Genomic DNA, 19,784 nt, shown 5'->3' on the forward strand with positions numbered 1-19,784 from the left:
CTGTGCCTCAGGATACCGAGAAGCCTCAAGCTCATCCTCTCCAATCCTTCAAAAAGGCCCAGCACCCTGAGCACCAATGATTCAGGGGGAAATATGTCTCTTGTCCCTTCCCCTGCCTTGTGGACAGGATTTCCCACATGTTCAGAGGAGCTATCTCCAATCCCACACAGGACTATGGAGAGCCATGCACAGCTCAGCAATGGGACCTGGTATATCACTGGCTAGACCAGTTAATGCTTCTTGGGTGAGCTGCCCTTACTCTCTGACATGTGGCACACAGGAATGACCAAGGTCTTGGGGTCCTTTAGTACCTACATGAGAAGTAAAGGGGTCTTGGCTCTTTCACATGCATATACCAAAGAGCCACATGGGCACAGTCAAGCCTTGCTTCACGAAATCCATGTGCATTTGTGTAGTCTGACATCAAGAAAACCCCACACAACCTTAACTGGATACCGCTCCCAGATCTGACCTCCAACAATCCATAGCATGTGTCCAGAGATAGAGCACAGTGACCAAGACACTGAGCTCCTGGGCCCAGCTGGCCCTGCTTCCCCAAATGGATTCTGGGAACAATTTATGACCTTTCCAGATGGTGTGCTGTTCCTACCTGAGAAGGTGGCAGTCCGGAGGGGGATTCTGATGGGGGTCAACGTTAGGAAATGGTAGGGCTGCACAATGGAGGGGGACAGGCCCCGGAGTTCCTCAGCATCCACAGAGACCATGGCAGCAGCTGCAGCGGCGGTGGCAGCAGTGATGGTGATGGTGGGCCCACTGCTGATTGGTTTAAGGCTGTTATGGCAACCACCTGTGGGAGAGAGACCAGAGTCAGTACGTGTGACATGCATCAATTTCAGATAACAGTACCCTCAAAAATGTAAGAGTCTCACTGCCCCCTTCAATGACATCCTGGACCTGTAGCATTGTCCCTAGAATGAATCTTGCCACTCAGCATATACATGTCACTATGTGATGCTTGGAGTGCCACAGTTCTGAAGTCACGAAGAAGGATCCAGGACACGTGCACTATAAAGAGAAATAGTGTCGCTGTGGTACACATATGTGTAAGTTATTTGAAGGGACCATTGAGGATTGTTCATGGTGGAAGGAGGACACAGAAATAATCAAAGTAGGGAGGCTCTGCAGAAAGGGGTGATGTAGGCCAGGGCGGGAGGGTTCCCAAAGCACTGGGGTTCAGGATGCTGCCCACCTGTGGAGAAATCAGCACCTACTTAGGCTCTCCCAGATGCCCCAAACACAGAATCAAGGAAAGATACCAAGGCTATAGAGTAAGTAATTCAGGCTGCAAACTCATTTTGAAACATCTACCTTAGGGCCATATAATCAGTTGTCTTTGGGGACTGACAAGGTGCTAAGCAATGAGCAGACAGGAAGGCCTGCTTTCAGAACTTTCCAAAAGGAAGTGTTATCATTGACACACTACTCATCTGTTGGTTTTATGATATAGGTCAATGGGTTTAAGTCAAGGGGGATGTAGAACTGGTGGGTATGTCTCAATTTCAGCAGGTTGACCTTTATTGAGATGAGGACACATGGGCCCAACCATTCTAGAATGGGAGAGTGAGGCATGCTGCCCACTGGGAAAAAGTACCAACAAGGATAAGAGTTCTGAAGCACATGCTACCCCATGGGTTGGTAGAGCAGTGTGGACAGGGCTGGGATGTGAGGTGGTGAGCAATGGGGTTGGTTGAGGACATCAGGCTAGGCAGGTAGACACCAGTGTATATAGATGATGGGGTTTGCTGCAGAATGGTGGGCATGGTCAGATGTGGGAGAGGTCTACTCAGAATTCCTGCCGTGATCCCACCCTGGCTGCCTTTTGTATATGAACAATCAGGGGAGAGGGCTGAGTTCTGGATACACCCAGAGACAGAGTGCTGAATCTGGACCTTAGGGGAGATGTCCATAAGGGAGAGAGAAATTTGAAGGCATCTAGAAAAGTACTGGACATCGTGAAGTCAGATATTTTTTTAAAAGCATACATAGGAAAAAAAATGAAGGAAGGTCCTGACTGTGAGTGTGTCGAAGTGGCAGAATCATGGTTGATTTCTCTCCCTGTCTTTCCATATTTACAAATTCCCTAAGAGGGACACACGCCGTCTTTTAAAATTACACTTACAGAACAACTAGGCAGCTACTACAGAGCTTCCCCACAGCCTGTGGCTGTTCCCTTCATTACCACCTTCTCCAGGGTGCTGCATGTCACCAAGCATGAGCTCATACTGACACACTGTTAACTAAAGGCCAGTTTTCCTTCCATGGGCTCCTTCCTGGTGTACACCTTGTGAATTTTGACAGACACAGGATGTATCCACACAGCATCCCACACTTCACAACAGGAAAGCCCCAGCTACTCCATCCTGCTCCTTCTTTTCCCCTCACATACACCCAACCACTGATCCCAGAGCATCACAGTTTGGCCTTTTACAGAACATCATGTAATTGCGGGCATCATTTGTAGCCTGTCCAGCTGCTTTCTTCCACTCAGCGATATGTTTGCAGTTTGCTTCCTGTCTTTGTTATGACTCAACAGCACATTTCTTTTTAGCACTGAGTGGTATTTCATTATAAGGATGTACCACAGTTTATTTCCCACTTGCTTATTGAATGATGACATCTTGGTGGCTTCCAGGTTTTGACAATTCTGATCAAAGATGCTAAGAGCATCTGCATGCACTTTCTCATGGGCATGTTTTCAATTCCTTTGGATAAACAACATGGTGTAATCAATGGGTCATGTGGCATGGGGAAATTATTTTCATTTGTTTTTAATTTTTGCAAGTGTGTATGATATGTGTGCATAATCATATGTGTAAGCGCAGGCAGGCATGTGACATGGCACACATGTAGAATTCAGAAGACAGTCTCGGGTATCAGGCCTTCATTTCCACCATGTTTGAGACAGAGTCTCTCATTTGCCATTGTGGACAGCAGACTGCTGACCCAGAAGTTTCCAGAGAGTCTCCTGTTTCCATCTCCCATCTCACTGTAGGAGTGCGGGGATTACAGACACATGCTTCCATGTCCAGCTTCTAGGCATTCTAGGGAGAGAACTCTGGTCCTCAGCTCATGGGATAAGTCCCTTGTGCACTGAGGTGCCTCTCCAGTCTGTGCTTGGCTCTTAAAGAAACCTCCAGGTTGTCTTCCTGCTACATTTCCCACCCAGTGAGTGAGCATCCTGACTGTCCACAGCCTTGCCTGTGTCCTGTGTCATCTGTATTCTGGATCTGATCATTTCTGCTCTGTATGTAGACTCCCAGTATTGTCGTACACACATCTGAAATCAGTGCTATCAAGAGCACACCACCTTTATGATAGAAGCACATCATGGACAACTGGTGAAATGGAGTGAGGGTTGTCTTCTGCCTTTCTGTCTGGTGGCAGTTCCCTGGTTCCAGTCTGATGATGCGAGAATGTGCCATAATCCCCCTGTGTGTTTGCTTTTATCACAATGAGTTACAGAATCAACAGCCTCACCCTCATACCGCTTCCAATATCCAATAAATGAGAACACCCAGAGAATGGAGTACTGTGTAAGCGTGCCATATTGGCCTCCCCACTCCATCATAGGCTTCCATGTTAGAAGTAGCCATGTGTAAACAACTGAGTCAACGTTACCTTCCAGTCACCATAAAACAGTGCTGGGGGCCAAAACACTGTCAGTACATTTGGGATGTAAAGTCAGCTAACAGGAACATTTTTGGATATTCTGATTTACTTCAAGACCTATTTGAATGTTTCTTACTCAGCCCCCACCCCGCCTCCACCCAAGGGTCCACTTATACCCATTTCACTATGGCTACAGAAAATTGAGCTCTGCTCCGTGGTCCGAAGAGATGCCAGAAGTTCAGAGGGCTGGTCAGGCAGGGGGCCTCAGGGAGACATGGAGGATCCAATGGAGGAGCCCTCAGAAACGGCACTAGAATGCAAGGTAGAGGGGGAGAAGGAGACTAGAGGAATGGAAAGTTCCCCAGGCTTCCACAACATGGCCCTCATCGTTACAACCAAAGTCCTGACCAGCCAGGAGCTCCTGAGCATCATCCTTCCACAGTACCTGGCTCTCTACCCCACAGCATTGCCTCTTATCCCTACTAGACCAAAGTCATGTCCAGCACAGTCCCTCAGAAGCCATAAGATACAGACAAGAAGTGTATGCCTCTGCTCTAGTTTTTCTGAAGGCCTGTCAGAGTAGAGCCCAGTGTGAGAGTTCTAGGGACCAGCCCCTCACAGGGCAGATGAGGGGGACCCCTGAGACTTCCCATACCAACCTGAGCTTCCCCATCCAAGCCTTTGCCTCCACCCTCCCCTATGTCAGGATCTATAGAACCTTGGATACCCAAGTTCAGGTGCCCCAGGAAGGGGAAGACCCATGTCTGCAGCTGTGCTTAGCCCCAGCCTAGACAATGTAATATTCTGAAGAGAAAAGAGGGGTAGAAAGTTGTCATTCATTTTCTTGGTTCTTCCAAAGCCAGACAGCTCTCTTAGCTGAGCTTCTGATGGGAGGAGCTCCCTATTCAGAAGCTCCTCCCATCAGCCAGGTGCCCAGGCTGCAGACCTTCCACAGGAGACAGACTGCAGTGGGCCCTGCTAACTGTGCCTTCCCTCCATCTATGAAGAAGTATTCCTGACCACACACTCCAATACTGACAATGTAGCCTGACAATTAAATGACTTTCGCTATTAAAACATACTCCAGTGAGCCAACAACAGTCATGAACCTCTCAAAGCTCATGGACACCATGCTTAGGGGACTATGCCTTCATGACTCTCCTTTATAAGACAAAACTCACGATCTCAGCCAGGTGCTACTGGATGAAGTTTCTGAAAATAAACTTGCTCTATTATTTAAAATGAAAGTGACCTTGACTGATGGAAGAGAAAGTTACCATTATAAAAGCAACAGATGCTAGGGCAGGTGAAAGCATTTTGCAGCTAGAAATATGAAAACGTTTTTAATCACCACGTGATTTCTGTTGCCAAAAATCATCTGTCAACTTAAAAGCAAAATAACTATGATTCATTAATCCTCCCTTTAAAGACTGGAAAGATTCTTTTTGTTTTTGTTTTTTGAGTTGTTGTTTTTTTTAACCTCCCTTGAGTTTATTTGGCCTCACACAAAACTGTACCTTCTCCCAGTGTGTTCAACAAAACCTAACAGCAGTAGTAACAGAAAGTTAACAATCAACACAATGTATCTAGTATTGGTAGGTGACAGGGAGAGACGTCCTGGCTCCCTCAGACTGGCTGAGCCCCAGGCCTCTGTGGCCCTTGACCACAAAGATAAAAGAGACAGTGAGTGGCCTGCAGTGGTCACCAAACCTCCTCTACAGGCCACATATCATGACAGCCAGCAGGAGGTCCCTCGGGAGGGAGAGGGTTGCTTCTTATTTCCTCTGGTTGATGTGCTCACAGCACTTGGCCCAACAGCATAAAGGAGGAGAATTTCAGGTGGTGGTGGCACACGCCTTTAATCCCAGCACTTGGGAGGCAGAGCCAGGCAGATCTTTGTGAGTTTGAGGCCAGCCTGGTCTACAGAGTGAGATCCAGGACAGGCACCAAAACTACAAAGAGAAACCCTGTCTTGGGGGGGGGGGAATTTCTTTTGCTCACAGTTTCAGAGGGTTTGGTCCATCACATCAGGGAGGACACAGCAGAATAGCTTACACCACAGGGTATGGAAGGAAGGGCATACAGAACTGGGTCACGGCAAGGGCTAGCCACCACAGACACTGGCCCCTAGCTCCTCCAAGTAGACCCTGTCTCCTCTCATTCACTACTTTCCAATAATGCAGTCCTATTGTGAGCCCACCCAGCAGTTCATCCATGCATATAAAAGAGCCCTTATGGATTAATTTAGAAGGTATCTCAGGCATACACACTCCGAGGGGTCCTTTACTGTCACCCACTCCCAGCCATAGTTCTAATCTAATCAGAATTCATCCTCACAATATCGGGACACTTTGACAGATAGATTCATAGTTCACAATGCATGTGAGAAGGGAGGAGCTGCTGTTGGCTTCTCCTATCTCATCTCCCAGCCCCCAGTCACAGCAGAGCATCTCTGTGCCAAGCCACACACAGCTATGAGACTGAAAGACAATATGATAGATAAAAGGCATGAAGGCATCACTGGATACAAATAGATAAATGCTGCTGGGTACCTGCTGCTTGAGAACACCAGCCAGGAAACGCACGGAGCCAAGAAAACCTGGATGCTAGCAGCTCCCCCTGAGATCTGCCTCTCAGCTGAGTTTGGAGTCTAAGCAAGAGAGTGCTCAATAAACTGTGTCAACTGATAAATAATGGCAGGCACTTCCTTTTCCCAAAGGACTTCAGAAAATCCCTTAGTTGAGTAAATAAATAGTAAGATAAGATAGGTACAGCCAGAAAAACCTGCTAAGCCAGCAAAGTGATAAGCCAGCAAAGCCATCCCATAAGGATTACTTATAAAAGTCAGTGTTCTAAGCAAACCAGTAATTAACCAGGTACTTCCTTGAAGGCAGCATGGGGAAGGGGTGAAGAGACAGGGGTTCGTGAGACACATCTGTGTGGACTCAACTGTAGCTGGTATTGCCCTTGTCCTCATGAGGCAAGCAAGCACAGGAGACAGTTTAGATGCTAGGATCCTGGCCCTCCTTGGTTTGGGGTTTATGCACACATCCACTCTTTTAACAATGCACCTGGTAGTCATCTTCCTTCAATTGTATGTACTGTACATACAACCTGTCTCCAAATAAAGCACCTAGAAACCCCAGAACGCCTCCATCCCCTACCTTCAACAGGCTACATGTATTCTCATCTTTGAACAAAGGTATAAGTTTTACCACTCCTGGTAGCAATTAAATTTATACAGTTGCTGTTCACATGTATGCCCAATGTATCCAGGTATAAAGAACAGAAGGGTTAATTTTGTGTGATATTTTGATTGTATTCAGACAGTAAAGTTTGTTTTGAATCAGAAGGCAGAGCTAGCCACTAGCTGACCAAAATTAACCATAGAGGTTTTGGAGAACTGAGGAAGTAGTCAGTCGGGGCTGAGAGAGGATCTCGGCCCTTTCAGAGGAAGGAACAGAAGAGGTGAGAGGTCACTGGTGACTTCTTTGCAGCTTCTCTGATCATTCGGGTTCTTAACCCAATATTTGACTCCCACTTTTTTATTGATAAAGAATAATTACTTAAACACTTCAGGTTAATCTGGCCTGAACTGGTTTTGAGCGCATGTGCAGTAAGGCAAAACCGTGCTCTCCAGTAACCTTTTAGAGAGCTCCTATTTATCATCTTTTGCATATGCATAATTGGTGTGTATATGATTAAAATCAGATGCATTATGGGAAAGGGCATGTACATACATGATTAAATAACTCAATCTATCAATCAAAGTAGAAAATGTCCCATAGAAACCACTCTTTCCTTCCCCTTAGATCCATAACAAGGACCCTAGGCTGTACCTCAGGGCTCTCGAGTATTCTCACTCATGTTGCCCACTGTCAATCTTAACAGGGCATCCTCTGTCATTTGAACTATTATTTTTTTTTCTCCAAATAAATTCATATTGGTGAAATTATTAAGGCCACTCCATGTAGTTAGAAGGGAGGTTTATTTCATGGGGTAACTTACAAATGAAGGGATAGGTAGGTTGTAGGGTCTGGCAAAGGTATGGCGCAGTCCAGCAGTGTTCTCTGGAGAACTCTGCTTGGTCTACCTCCAGCGTCCAGGGTCCAGGCACCAAGAGCTCCCTCTCATTTGAATCCTGGGTCTTCAGTGTCCTCTTGCAGCTGGGCCTTGTAGGCGTGACCATTACCGAAGCCTCAAAGGGGGTTGGAATTTCCAGGTCAAGGTTGGAATGGCTACTCACTACATCTCCCCGTTTTGTCTAAATAAGAAGGTTCTAACCTAATACAAGACTATACACAAAGAAATGGTTATCAAATATTGTCCAGGAGTAATGAGGGATAATGACCTAGATAAGATGGAACTACAATCAATGCAAACAATATCAAGCAAGAAACACACACTAAAATCCAGGGAAGTCTAGGTAGGTGGCATGTTACAAGGATCATTCTAAAAGGTGTCCTATCCTAAAGAACCTGAGTCTAATACTTAATATATTCTATCTAAGATATTATATATATATATATATATATATATGTGTGTGTGTGTGTGTGTGTGTGTGTGTGTGTGTGTGTGTGTGTATATATACTAAGTTGTAACTATAACTTGCAAATCTGTGTGAGCCTTATTTTCAGTTATTTATTGAAGAAGCCAAAACCCTGTCCGGCCCTGACCACTGGTAACTCTTACTGTTGCCGGAGCCCTCAAGGCCAGCCCCTGTATCCTTGCTCTCAAACTACGAAAGGGCTGCTTGCATGTTCTCTTTCAAGGCAGTCCTCAGAAAGACACACAGAGGAGATCTTTAAGCGCCCTGTTGTGGCAGAGGAAAGCTAGCCTCTATAATGTATCTCCTCCTCATAGTCATCTCTGAGACTCTGAGGTACCCATTCTCCATGGGGGCCATGTACACTGGAGTCCTGTGTATTAGCCATGTATACACTAGCAGCCCTGGCTTACTAATGCCTCTCTGGCCTCAGAAGCGAAGGCAGGCAGTGGGTTCTGCATGTACCTTGCAGGGCAACTGGTAAGTTGCCTTGGGAACCTGCCTCCAAACCCTGTGACCTTTTGTGTTGAGATTTGCTTTCCTGGGACAAAATAGAGAGAAGGGAAGAATGGTATCTATGAGGTCTAGGGACAGTGGGCAAGCAGGGGCTCCAGATCCACAAACATCAGACTTAGTGAGCTCAACTGGCAATGCATAAAACCAGGGATGTTCCACAAGGGGTGAGTAGCTGGCCAGACCTTCCCATTATCTCTGGACATGTTCTACAATGGTTAAGATCTCAGCCCTTGGTATCTCCTTCGTCTCTGAAATGGAGAATACTGGCATAAAGGGTTCTAAAGGCCATCCTTAGATGTTCTCGTGACTACCAGTGGCTATGGAGTAAGTAGGGTGTTAAATATTCAACATCCAAATTTTATAGATGGGGCCTTGACTATGGCTTGCCACATCTGCCAGAGAGGACATCCATATTGGGGCAAACTTTAGGAGTCAGAGTTGTAGAGTGTTGGGTAAACAGCAGAATGGTGAGAATCTCTGCCGAGCAGAGTCTGATGAGCACCAGCTGTCACCCTCTCTGCTGCGCAAAGCATTCAAAGAAATAAACAACCATTCGTTAGCGACGTCTGCTTAGCAAATGGTTTCAGCTCTGGTGGAAATCCTTCAGGCGCTGCGCTACTGACTGGTAATCATTTCTGCAGAAACGATTGAGTGATGAGGATGGTGACTTCATCTGCACAGAGCACATGCTGTGGGCTCTCAGGGTGTGGTGTGTGTGTTGGGAGAGGGAGGGTTTGCTGCTGAGACCATGGGACTCAGAGGGCATTGGGGAAGCCATCAACAGCCTCTTCCTCCCCATTCTGTGAGAGCATTGCTTTCCTGTGCTCTGAGGCATAAGGAAATCTGTTAGGATTTGACTGGGTTTTTTATGGAAGAGTAGCGACAGGTTTTGTGGGTCTCTGAGACAAGCTGATACATACCCAGTCTCCCTGCGTTTGAACTGTGGCTTAACGATGCGGCCAATATTGGCTTGTTTCGTTGTTTGTTCTGGTTGTTTTCTGAAAGAGACATCTAATTCCTGGTCTAGTTACAAGTGCTGAAGGTGCCAAGGAAGCAAACCTGCAAGCTGTGCTGGACCATCTGCTGAGCTCCATAGGCAGCGCTCATCACACAAGCCCAGGGAGATCTTGCTGGCTTTCCCAAAAACTCACTGCACCTCCCTGCCCACCCAGGGCAGATGGACCCTGATGTTCAGAGTGTCCTTTGCATAGAAGACCCATGGCTGGTATGATGGATGACCCTTGGCCACCACTCCTTCTCTTCATCTGGCTCTATGTCCCAATCATAGACAATGACCTCCAAGAATGAGAGAGGCCACACTCTTTGGCAGTCTCCCATCAGCAGAACAACATGGGAGGCACAGGGATGGTGTGGGTGTCATTTTGGACTTCAGAGGCCTTGGCGGCCTTACCTGGTTTAGAGGTTCAAATGGTTGCCTTGGTGACTTGCCTAGCCCACTGAGCACCTCAGTGTTCCCATTTTCTGAGAGTGCATGCTGGAGCCTCCAAACATGGGGTGGTCTCAGGAGTGTCCTGTCATCCCAGTTTCTCCACCCTATGAGACACCAAGGCTATAGAGTGCCCTTCAATGGTGGCTACTGCCAACTAATGACTTGTCCAGGTAGGGTATCCTTTCAAAATGCACACACCCAGAAGAAGCACTTCGCTAGCTGGTCAATGACATTTACACACCAGAAATCACACTCAACAAGAATCTGGAGCCAGGGGACAGGAAAGGTGACCTGGAATGGCAATGTGCTGCTGAACATACATAGGTCTCCAAAGCCATATGGGTGGGTAGAGACCAAGGCCAAGTCCTCTATACTCTTCCTGGGGTCCACTGTACTCTATATCTAGCTAGAACTCAGGTCCAAGAGGAGCTGCAGCCTCTCAGACCCCAGGCAGCACCCCAGGCAGAACCCTTCTAAGGCTGCTTCTTCCTCCAGTCTCTCCCGGTAGGACATCCCCAAGAGCTGTATGAGCAGAGAATCTCTGTCATCTGGGTGCAGGAAAGGATGTCTTCAGAAAAGAGTGACAAGGGGGTCGTGACCAGGGCTAACCTGACCCCCCCCCATGACAGCTCTACCAGCCACTCCCTTGATTTCCCAGCTCAGCACTGAAGGGCCAAAGCCAGGACTAATCCTGCCATCCTGCCCCCACCCCCAGGACATTAAGACCATCTTACATGGGTCTCCTTCCAGAATCTGCAAGCTAAAAGTCATAACTTTGATGGACCTGTCTAGTGAAGAAGCTGATGGCCTGAGTTCAAAGGGCCCACGGGCTCCTGATTTTACAGACTATCCCATCTCTACAGTCCCCACTGGATAGAAACTACGATACCTAATCACCACATCACCACACACACACAAACACACACACACACACACACAGGCACAGGCACAGGCACACGCACATGCATGCACACATGCACTACTCTGACAGCCCCAGCAATGCTAACACTAGAAGACAAGTTATGTAGTCCCAGGAAGATGGGGAATTCACTCAGCTCTTTTGTTGTCACTTTACGCATACTAATTTATAGTTATTTTACAATTTCATGTAACTTGGTATACAATAATTTGAATATTCGTTTTATTAAAACTAGAGATTAATTACAGTACTCCAAAGAACAAATGGCTGCTAAAACTCAGTAGTCTGAGCATCGTCAGCACTGTAATAAATTGAGTCAGGTGAAGGAGGAAGCCAAGGCAACAAATGCTCTTCATAAGAAATAATGGTGGCTTCAAGGTGACCTTGCTGTGTTATGTGCTGTCCCAGTGTCCACCTGGCCAATACCTGTGATAGCAACAGCCTCTCTGGAATGCAGAAGGGAACCCCGCCACAGGAAGAAGCTTGGCAAGCAGAATCCTGGGCTCAGGTACTCAATAGAATGAACAGTGAGAGCATGCCAGCACCCTGGCCACACTGGAGTCTAGAGCTGGTTTATAAAGACCCCCCTGTCTTCCCCCAGATCACTGCCCATCAAAATCCTAGCCTCACTCACCTCCCCCACATACCAACATGTTCCTGGGTGGTATGGGTGGTACCATGCTCAAGAGAGAACCCCTGTGCTCTCTAGGTCTTAGGCACTTAAACTGTGTGTTAATGGAAGACATTTGTCTTCTAAACAAATCATTCAGCAAGTGATTTTAGTAGGTTAAAATGGTCACTCAGTTTTCCAAGCTCCTAAGTTTCCTCCTCCACCCTTTACCCCAAGAAGGGCTTGCCCTTTGAAGGGTATGGCAATACCCACCATGCTGAGTCCCAAGAGAGTACAAGTCTTTGGACTAAGAGAGTGTCTATGGAATGTGATGGTAATGACCTGACCAAAGATGGATCTGTCATACAAGAGAATGGATGTGTTCATACAGGTACAACAGACTGACTCTATTCTTAGTACATGCAGTAGAGGGGAAGGAGGGGAGGCTCTTGACCTTGGGTGCAAAACAGAATCCTTTTTGTTTGCAGAACAAAAGTTAGGTGCAAAGTTTGTTATGGGTTCAGTGACTAGATGTTTATCACCAGGCAGCTGTTGCCTCACATTCCATGTGCACGCAATTGACGCTCACCTCTTACCTGCCTCGTAATACCCCATGGCAGTAATAAAGCACTGGAAATTATTCTCAGCCACAACTTTCTCTTCAGAGACACATTTAGACAGCAATGCAATCAACCAGCGATGGTTTTTAGGAACTTTCCTGCTTTGCGGTGCTGATCTTCGTCATGAAATTAAGATGATTGAATGCTTCATAATTGAGATACCAAATATGCTTTTCTCTCCAGCACCTGCCTGAGTGGCTCCTGCTACTGAGCCTCCCCAGGTGAATGTGGGAGGCTGTTTGCATTCAAGACTTGAGGACTTGGATCCAGATGAACATGTCCGTTGTGATGGATGACTGTATACCTAAAAACCCCAAACACTTTTACAGAAATCAGTCTCTAGACCAGGACTCTATGTACCACCACCAACAACCCCCCACCACCAGTATATACGTGGAAAAATCAAAGACAGACATCATCAGAAGAGCTTTCTCATCCTCACAGCTGCTGTGATGTGTCTTGCTGGTTTCAGTTGCAATTGGTATGAACTGATGTTTTAAGTGAGCAGAAGTTGATGATACAGGAGTCAGGACATTGGCTGGACTGAGGACAGCCATGGCCTTGCTGAGCCAGGAGCTGTGAGTTTCTTAAGGGCCCTCCTCCTGTAGAGACACTTGGCCTAGATGGGTTGGATCAGTCGGGCCTCCAGGAAGCTGTTGGTTCCTGTATCCACAGAGTGAATTGCAGTCAATGAGAAGAGGCCTGAACCTCAGTAGATACCTGGAGCCTCTGCAAGGTGTGAAGATTTTTAGAGTCCATCCTGGGGACTCCAGCCAATGATTCAGAGGCATTTCTCAGGGCAGTGTGGCATGCCTACTGCATTAGCAGCTCCTGTTACTTCAGCCACACAGACAGACAGCAGAAAACCTCCTGCAGGCCGGTGAGGCTGGTCCCCAACCTGAGCCACCCAAGAAGCTCCCTGCCTCCTGTCTGTGTTCCCACCAGCCAACTTGGGCATGTGCACGTGCACACACACACACACACACACACACACACACACACACACACACACACATCCCTGCTCTTTGTAGGCCTTTTGTGTGTACAAAGGTTGCTGCCTGTGTCCCAGCTCTACACACTTCAATAGCTAGAGGCACTTTGAATCAGGCCGTTCTGGGAGCCAGGGCCACCAGTCTATTTGTCCTCTGATATAAAGCGAAGATGTGTCACTGGCAAGCCTGCCACCTCACCTTCCTCCTCCTGCTCCATATTCATATCTTGACCTTTTAGAGGCAGTCCCAAAATGTCATTTAAGAAGTAATCGCTGTGGTCCTCTGCAAGAACTTGCTTCTCTTACCTCTGTCAGTGCCTGGATGTGTTCTTGTCATGAACAGCCTTCCCTCTTTTTAGTACATGCTGGAAAATTCCAGACTCTGTTTCCAACTGAATTTGATCCTCCTCTCAGGAAACCAACAGACAAGAGTGTCCATCCTGTGCAGCTCTCCCAGCAATGAATGGTGGAAAATGCCCCCTGTTCCTGCTGCCACCCGAGGGAATGCACCCACAGGGAGCATCTGTCTCTGCCATAAACAATGAAGGTGCAGACTCATCCAGAACAAAGGACATTTGAGGTTCATTTCCAGTTTGGAAAAGCTCGCTGTGCTGAGACAGTGCACATAAATGGAGGGGATTTTTTCCTCAAAGGAGAGAATACCATGTTGTTTATATATAAAGGCATTTATGTCCACACAGGTGTAACCTAAGGTCACCAGACCATTACTGCAAGAGAGTAGTGAGCGTGCCCATAGGGAAACACTCCTCCATCTTACCTTTGCTTCAAAGGCAGAGGCATCTTGAAGATAAAGAGTCTTGGTGTAACCTGGGCAACTCCCAATACTGTGGTTAGGGATCACAGTATTCTCACTCCTAAAGCCACTCTGAGGAAATTCACCCAACTCTGTCCCTGGAGCACACAGCAGAGCCAGATATTTGGTCCATAAGCTTTGAAATTCCTCAGATTTCTATTTGAAGCCACGTTCTCGGGAATTCAAAGAACATAATTAAAGGAACCAGAACCATAGCACAAAGGCATTTTAGAATCTAACATTATTTTTGAGGATTTCTGATTCAGTCCTTTCTGACAATGTGCTATGGTTCATGATGCCTGGGAGGGAAAGGGTAGCAATCTCCCTCCACAGGAGCCAACAGAAGCAGCCTGATTGAAACACCATGAAGACTGGGCCTCCCCATCTCCAAAATCTCACCGAGACTTTGTCAGCCCATGACTACACCCTAATACTGTACAATACTAAGTAAGATTAAGCCAACAGTAAGATACAAGGATGCTTACAGCTGTTTGCTTGTTGCCTCTTCATCCACAGCAAGCTGCCATCCCCAGCACCATGTTGTAGGTGCTTGGTCTGGATCTTGGCTTTGATTATTGATTGGCTATCTATCAAGCCCTAATAACCCCAAGCACTTGCCAAGCCCTGAAGAGTCAACAGTACAACAGACATCCCTCCAAGGCCTCACTCGTACCCCTTACCTATGTGGCACTCAAAGAAGAAAATAGTGGAATGGTAATGGGGTATTCTGTTTTCATGAGGTATTTCTTCTCAGGCCTTTATTCCCTGCAGGCCTCAGAACTAACTTTCTAACAAATTAAAGCTCTGGTGATCACTGCCATCCAGAGGCATTTATGCACCTGTGTACCTGGCTGTGTGCCAGGCTGTCAACGCTATATAATTTGAGGGTATGTAATTTGAGAAAAAAATGTATTCTCTGTTGGAAGAATATTTCTTACTATACAATTTAAAGATGAGTGCACCCAGGCCACTGCAATAACTCTTCTTTTCAGGAAAACACACACACACACACACACACACACACACACACACACACACACAGCTCAACTAGGAAACATTTTCAACCAGGCTCTGAGCTAGACTCCCAGGGTATCTCTGCAACTGCAATGGAAAGCTACTCTGGATGGAAGACAGGGCCAAGGCCACCAAAAGTGAGACTAATTGCAAAGACTTCGCTTTCCATTTCCCATGGGTCCATAGGTGGCAGGTCTACCTTGAGGGCAAAGGCAGAAGAAGCCATTGGGGTCTGCAGGAGCTTTTGGATTTTAGAATCAAGCAGGAGCAGCTCCTTGCAGGAGGGGTATCTGGCCTAGGGTTGACACTCCTGCAGACACCCCTGCAGTTCTACAAGAGAAGATCTTTAGAAGAAGGGATAAGCAACCATCCAGACAGAGTTCAATACAAAGTAAAGCAAGGAGTGAGCTACAATGAGTCAGCAAAACAATAAGGAGAAATCCATCACCCACCTCTCCAGGGATGTCAGAAGTTCACACAGAGAATATAAAGTAACTATGTATGAGTGTTTTTAAGAGAGCAAGGGTCAAGACAATGAACAATGAATAATGAAGGGCTTTTTTTTTTTTAAGATCATGGGATTTCTAGAGATGAAAAATGTAACTGTTGGAATCACAAGCTTCTTGGGTAATTGACAGGAGACTCAATGCAGATGAAGAAAGACTTAGCAACCAGAAAATACATCCTAAGAAATTGCCTAAATAAGCCCCGAGAAGAAAGATGAATGACTCAAAAGGAAAATGAAGAGAGAGGGAATTTAGAATAACAAAGGTTGAATTCCTTACCAAAATTTTAGAGGACAAACAGGAAGAAAGCAACATTTGAATGATGTCCCAGAAACAATGAGAGACAAAAAGAAATTCTACAAAAGAATAATGTGTAGCCAGGCGGTGGTGGTGCATGCCTTTAATCCCAGCATTCGGGAGGCAGAGCCAGGCGGATCTCTGTGAGTTCAAGGCCAGCCTGGGCTACCAAGTGAGTTCCAGGAAAAAGGCGCAAAGATACACAGAGAAACCCTGTCTCAAAAAGCAAAAACAAAAAAACAAACAAACAAATAATAATAATGAAAATTGGAAGGACCTTTAAAAGGACCACATTCCTATGAAACTGTAAGTCATGGGCAAAGTCTTTAAAACACCAGAGAGCATAGATGGACGACCTCCACACAATATCAATTAGAGTGATGGAAAACCTTAGCAATGGGAAAATAGATTCCCAAAATAAGGAAAAGAACAGCTTTCAGCCAGAAAAAAAAAATACTATTTGAAAACAAGGGAAAATACATTCGTATTTTTCAGACGAGACAATATTGAGCGATTTTTACCACTAGCTGACCTTCATCAAAAGTGTCTTAAATGAGTCTACTAACAAAATGCTCTTGGAAGCATCATCTGAGAAACCTAAATATTTAGCCAGCAGAGAATACCAGTAATGATCATTTTTACAAAAAAAAAAAAAAAGTTAACAATTAAATAACCCTTAAATTGGGTCCTCAATAAAAATGGACTTCACAGTCAAATTGTCACAATGTCCTTCTATTATTCAACAGATGGGTGGAACAACATGGTTCTTAATACTAGACTTTTTGAATGATGCATTTCTGATAAAAAATTTTAATTATTTAAATAATAGAAATAGCATATAAATTACAAACAATAGGGGACAACTAAAACTTCAAATGACCACAACGTTGACAACAAAATATAAGATATTGAAAGAGGGAATAGAAAATTGAGAAGAAAGTGAAGTAAAAGGCAATAAGGTCATAACAATCCCCCAAAGATCAATATTCATTATAAATGTTAATTGGCTAACTGACTAGCTAAAAGATAGATTGCTAATTAAGAACAATTCAGCTATTTATTGTCAAAAATACTCATTTAAGTTCTGAGAAGGCATGAAGTTGACAGCAATAATAGGAAGAAAAAGCAGTTTATGTAAGAAGAGAGTCTGAGAGGGTGGACAGCCATATTCCTAGAAGCTGAACAGAGAGCATCGCCATATGTGAAGCAACTCCACAATGGAAAGAATAGAATGGAAAATTCAGAATAAAACCACAGTCATCAAACACACATGGAGCACTGTGAAAAAAGGCTAACCCAGGAGAGGAGCTTGAGAAATTCCTCACCATGCTATAACACTTAGCCTGCCTTTCTTTCACAAACGTTTTCAAGAGGAAACATGTAGTCAAAGCATTATGGTGAAGTCTGTCCAAATGGACCCACATAAAACCACGGTGCCCCCAACACTGACAGATGCACTCTCTCATTAACTACACAGAAAGTGTTGAAAACAAAGAAAAATCTCCATGTTGTAAAAATAGTTCAGCAAGGTGATTTCCATTTGAAAACACAATGCACCATAATCTAACCTGGACTAGCAAGCACACCAGGACAGGGAATGTGCTGTTTTTTTCCAAGACAGGTAGTGACTGGACATTTCTCCTAGTGACTGGGCTTAGATATTATAGTCTTTCACAGTTGTCTAGTTTTAAAAATACCAGGACAAAGGAAATGAAGCAAAGGGGTCAGGGTTCACTCATGGCTCCAAGCCATCAATCAAGTTCCAGGAATTGGGAGAAGGTGGCATATAAACAAAGTTTTACCAGATGGAAGAGATAAAATATTTGCACAAAAGTTTGACAAGGTGAGGGAGATTATAGGTGTGAGTGATCTGTGAAATACTGGTCATTGGAAAGCTATCTTTGATAGAAAAAAAGAGGTTTCACAGACATTCAGACAACTTGTACTCCCAGCATATGGCAAATTCCACAGATGTTAAAGGAATGTCTGTTGTGCAGCTCATGAACATGACCAGAACCTTTAAAATGATAAATAAGCAAGAATAAAAACTCTTATCAAGTCCCCACAAAAGAGAAATTACATCAGCCAAGTTCTTTTGGTAGGCAGTTCTTACCACTCTCTGGCCAATGCTTAAACGAAACTTCCTTTTTAAAAAAAAAATTCCATAGGTGGACTGGTAGAATTTAGCAGGTGAAGAAGTACTTGCCATGAAAGCCTGGTGATCTGAGTTCAATGCCCAGAACCCATGTGTGCTGTGAGATAATGTTTTTGTACACTGGTTTAATAAAACGCTGATTGGCTAGTAGTCAGGCAGGAAGCACAGGCAGGATAAGCAGACAAGGAGAATGCTGGGAAGAGGAAGGCTGAGTCAGGAGATGCCCACCATTCAGGGAGCAGCATGTAATGGCACACAGGTAAAGCAACGGAAAATGTGGCAACATATAGATTAACAGAAATGGGCTGAGTTTAGGTATAAGAGGTAGTCAGTAGTAAGCCTGAGCTAATGGCTGAGCAGTTTTAATTAATATAAGCATCTATGTGTTTATTTGGGTCTGAGCAGCTGCAGACCAGGTGGTACACAGAAAAACTTCCAATGACACACATGTCTTAGGTTTCTATTGCTGTATGATGTGACCAAAAACAACCTGGAAAGGAAACAGCTTACCATCCATCATGAAGGGAAGTCAAGGCAACAACCTGGAAGCAGGAATTGAAACAGAGGCTATAAAGGAACACTGTTTATAGGATGGTTCCTCATGGCTTGCTTGGCCTGCTCTTTTATACATTCCAGGGACATCTGCCCAGGGGTGGCACTGCCCATAGCAAGCTGGGCCTTTCCCCATCAATTGTCAATCAAGAAAATGCCCTACAGACTTGTCCACAGGCCAATCTAATGAGGGCATTTTCTCAATTAAGGTTCCCTCTTCCCAGATGACCCAAGATTATTTCAAGTTGACATATAGCTATCCAGCACACATGTAAAGGCGACCAAACTCCATAAGGTTATCTTCTAACCTTGATGTGTGTGCTATGGTATGTGAACCTCCCATCACATACAACAATAAAAATCAAATAACTTTTTAATGCATAGGATATAAAATTACAATTTAAAAGTTAATATAACCAGGTGATAACAAAAATAGCACATTTTATGTTTTACCACACAGAGATACACAATTAAAAAGAAAATAAATCTTTTTTAAAAAATATGTTCTTGTAAGTAGTGAGATGATACATGGAGCTACTGTGCAAATATGTGTCTTAACAACTTAGGAAAATATATAAACAAAAGAAACAAACAAACCAGAATTAACCCCAGCAAAACAGAGAAAAGCACACATGTAAACAAGGCTGTAAAATTTGTGGGAAAATATCTTAGAATCTTAAAGCTGCTTCTTGAAGGAACCTGTAAAATGGGCAAACTGTTACTCATGTTGATTAATTTTTAAAATAGCAAGGGACAAACAAGAAATACTACATATGCAAAATGTGACAATCACCAATACAACATGTTAGAAAAGGTACTTAATACAAAATAGCCTTGTCTTCATTAGGGTGTCTATTGCTGCAACAAAACACCATGACCATAAAGCAAGTTGGGGAGGAAAGGGTTTATTCAGCTTACACTTCCACATTGCTGTTCACCACTGAAGGAAGTCAGGACAGGAACTTAAACAGGACAGGATCCTGGAGGCAGGTGCTGATGCAGAGGCTGTGGAGGAGAGCTGCTTACTAGCTTGCTTTCAATGGCTGGCTCAGCCCACCTCCTTATAGAATTCAGGGCCACCAGCCCAGGGATGGCACTACCCACCATGGGCTGGGCCCTCCCAAATCCATCACTAGTTAAGAAAATGCCTTACAGCTGGATCTC

The 19,784-nt window shown here is 45.0% G+C and overlaps 1 protein-coding gene across 1 annotated transcript in view; it reads right to left on the reverse strand.

Moving 5' to 3' along the window:
- Tcerg1l (transcription elongation regulator 1 like) overlaps positions 1-19,784 on the reverse strand; it is a 193,156-nt gene that overhangs the window by 154,417 nt on the left and 18,955 nt on the right. The window contains exon 4 of the mRNA XM_036197367.1: positions 611-808. Within this exon, the coding sequence (XP_036053260.1) occupies positions 611-808 (198 nt within the window). The remainder of the gene's footprint in view (positions 1-610; positions 809-19,784) is intronic.

This window comes from Onychomys torridus, chromosome 1 (assembly GCF_903995425.1).
Source record: "Onychomys torridus chromosome 1, mOncTor1.1, whole genome shotgun sequence".
Classification (NCBI taxonomy): domain Eukaryota; kingdom Metazoa; phylum Chordata; class Mammalia; order Rodentia; family Cricetidae; genus Onychomys; species Onychomys torridus.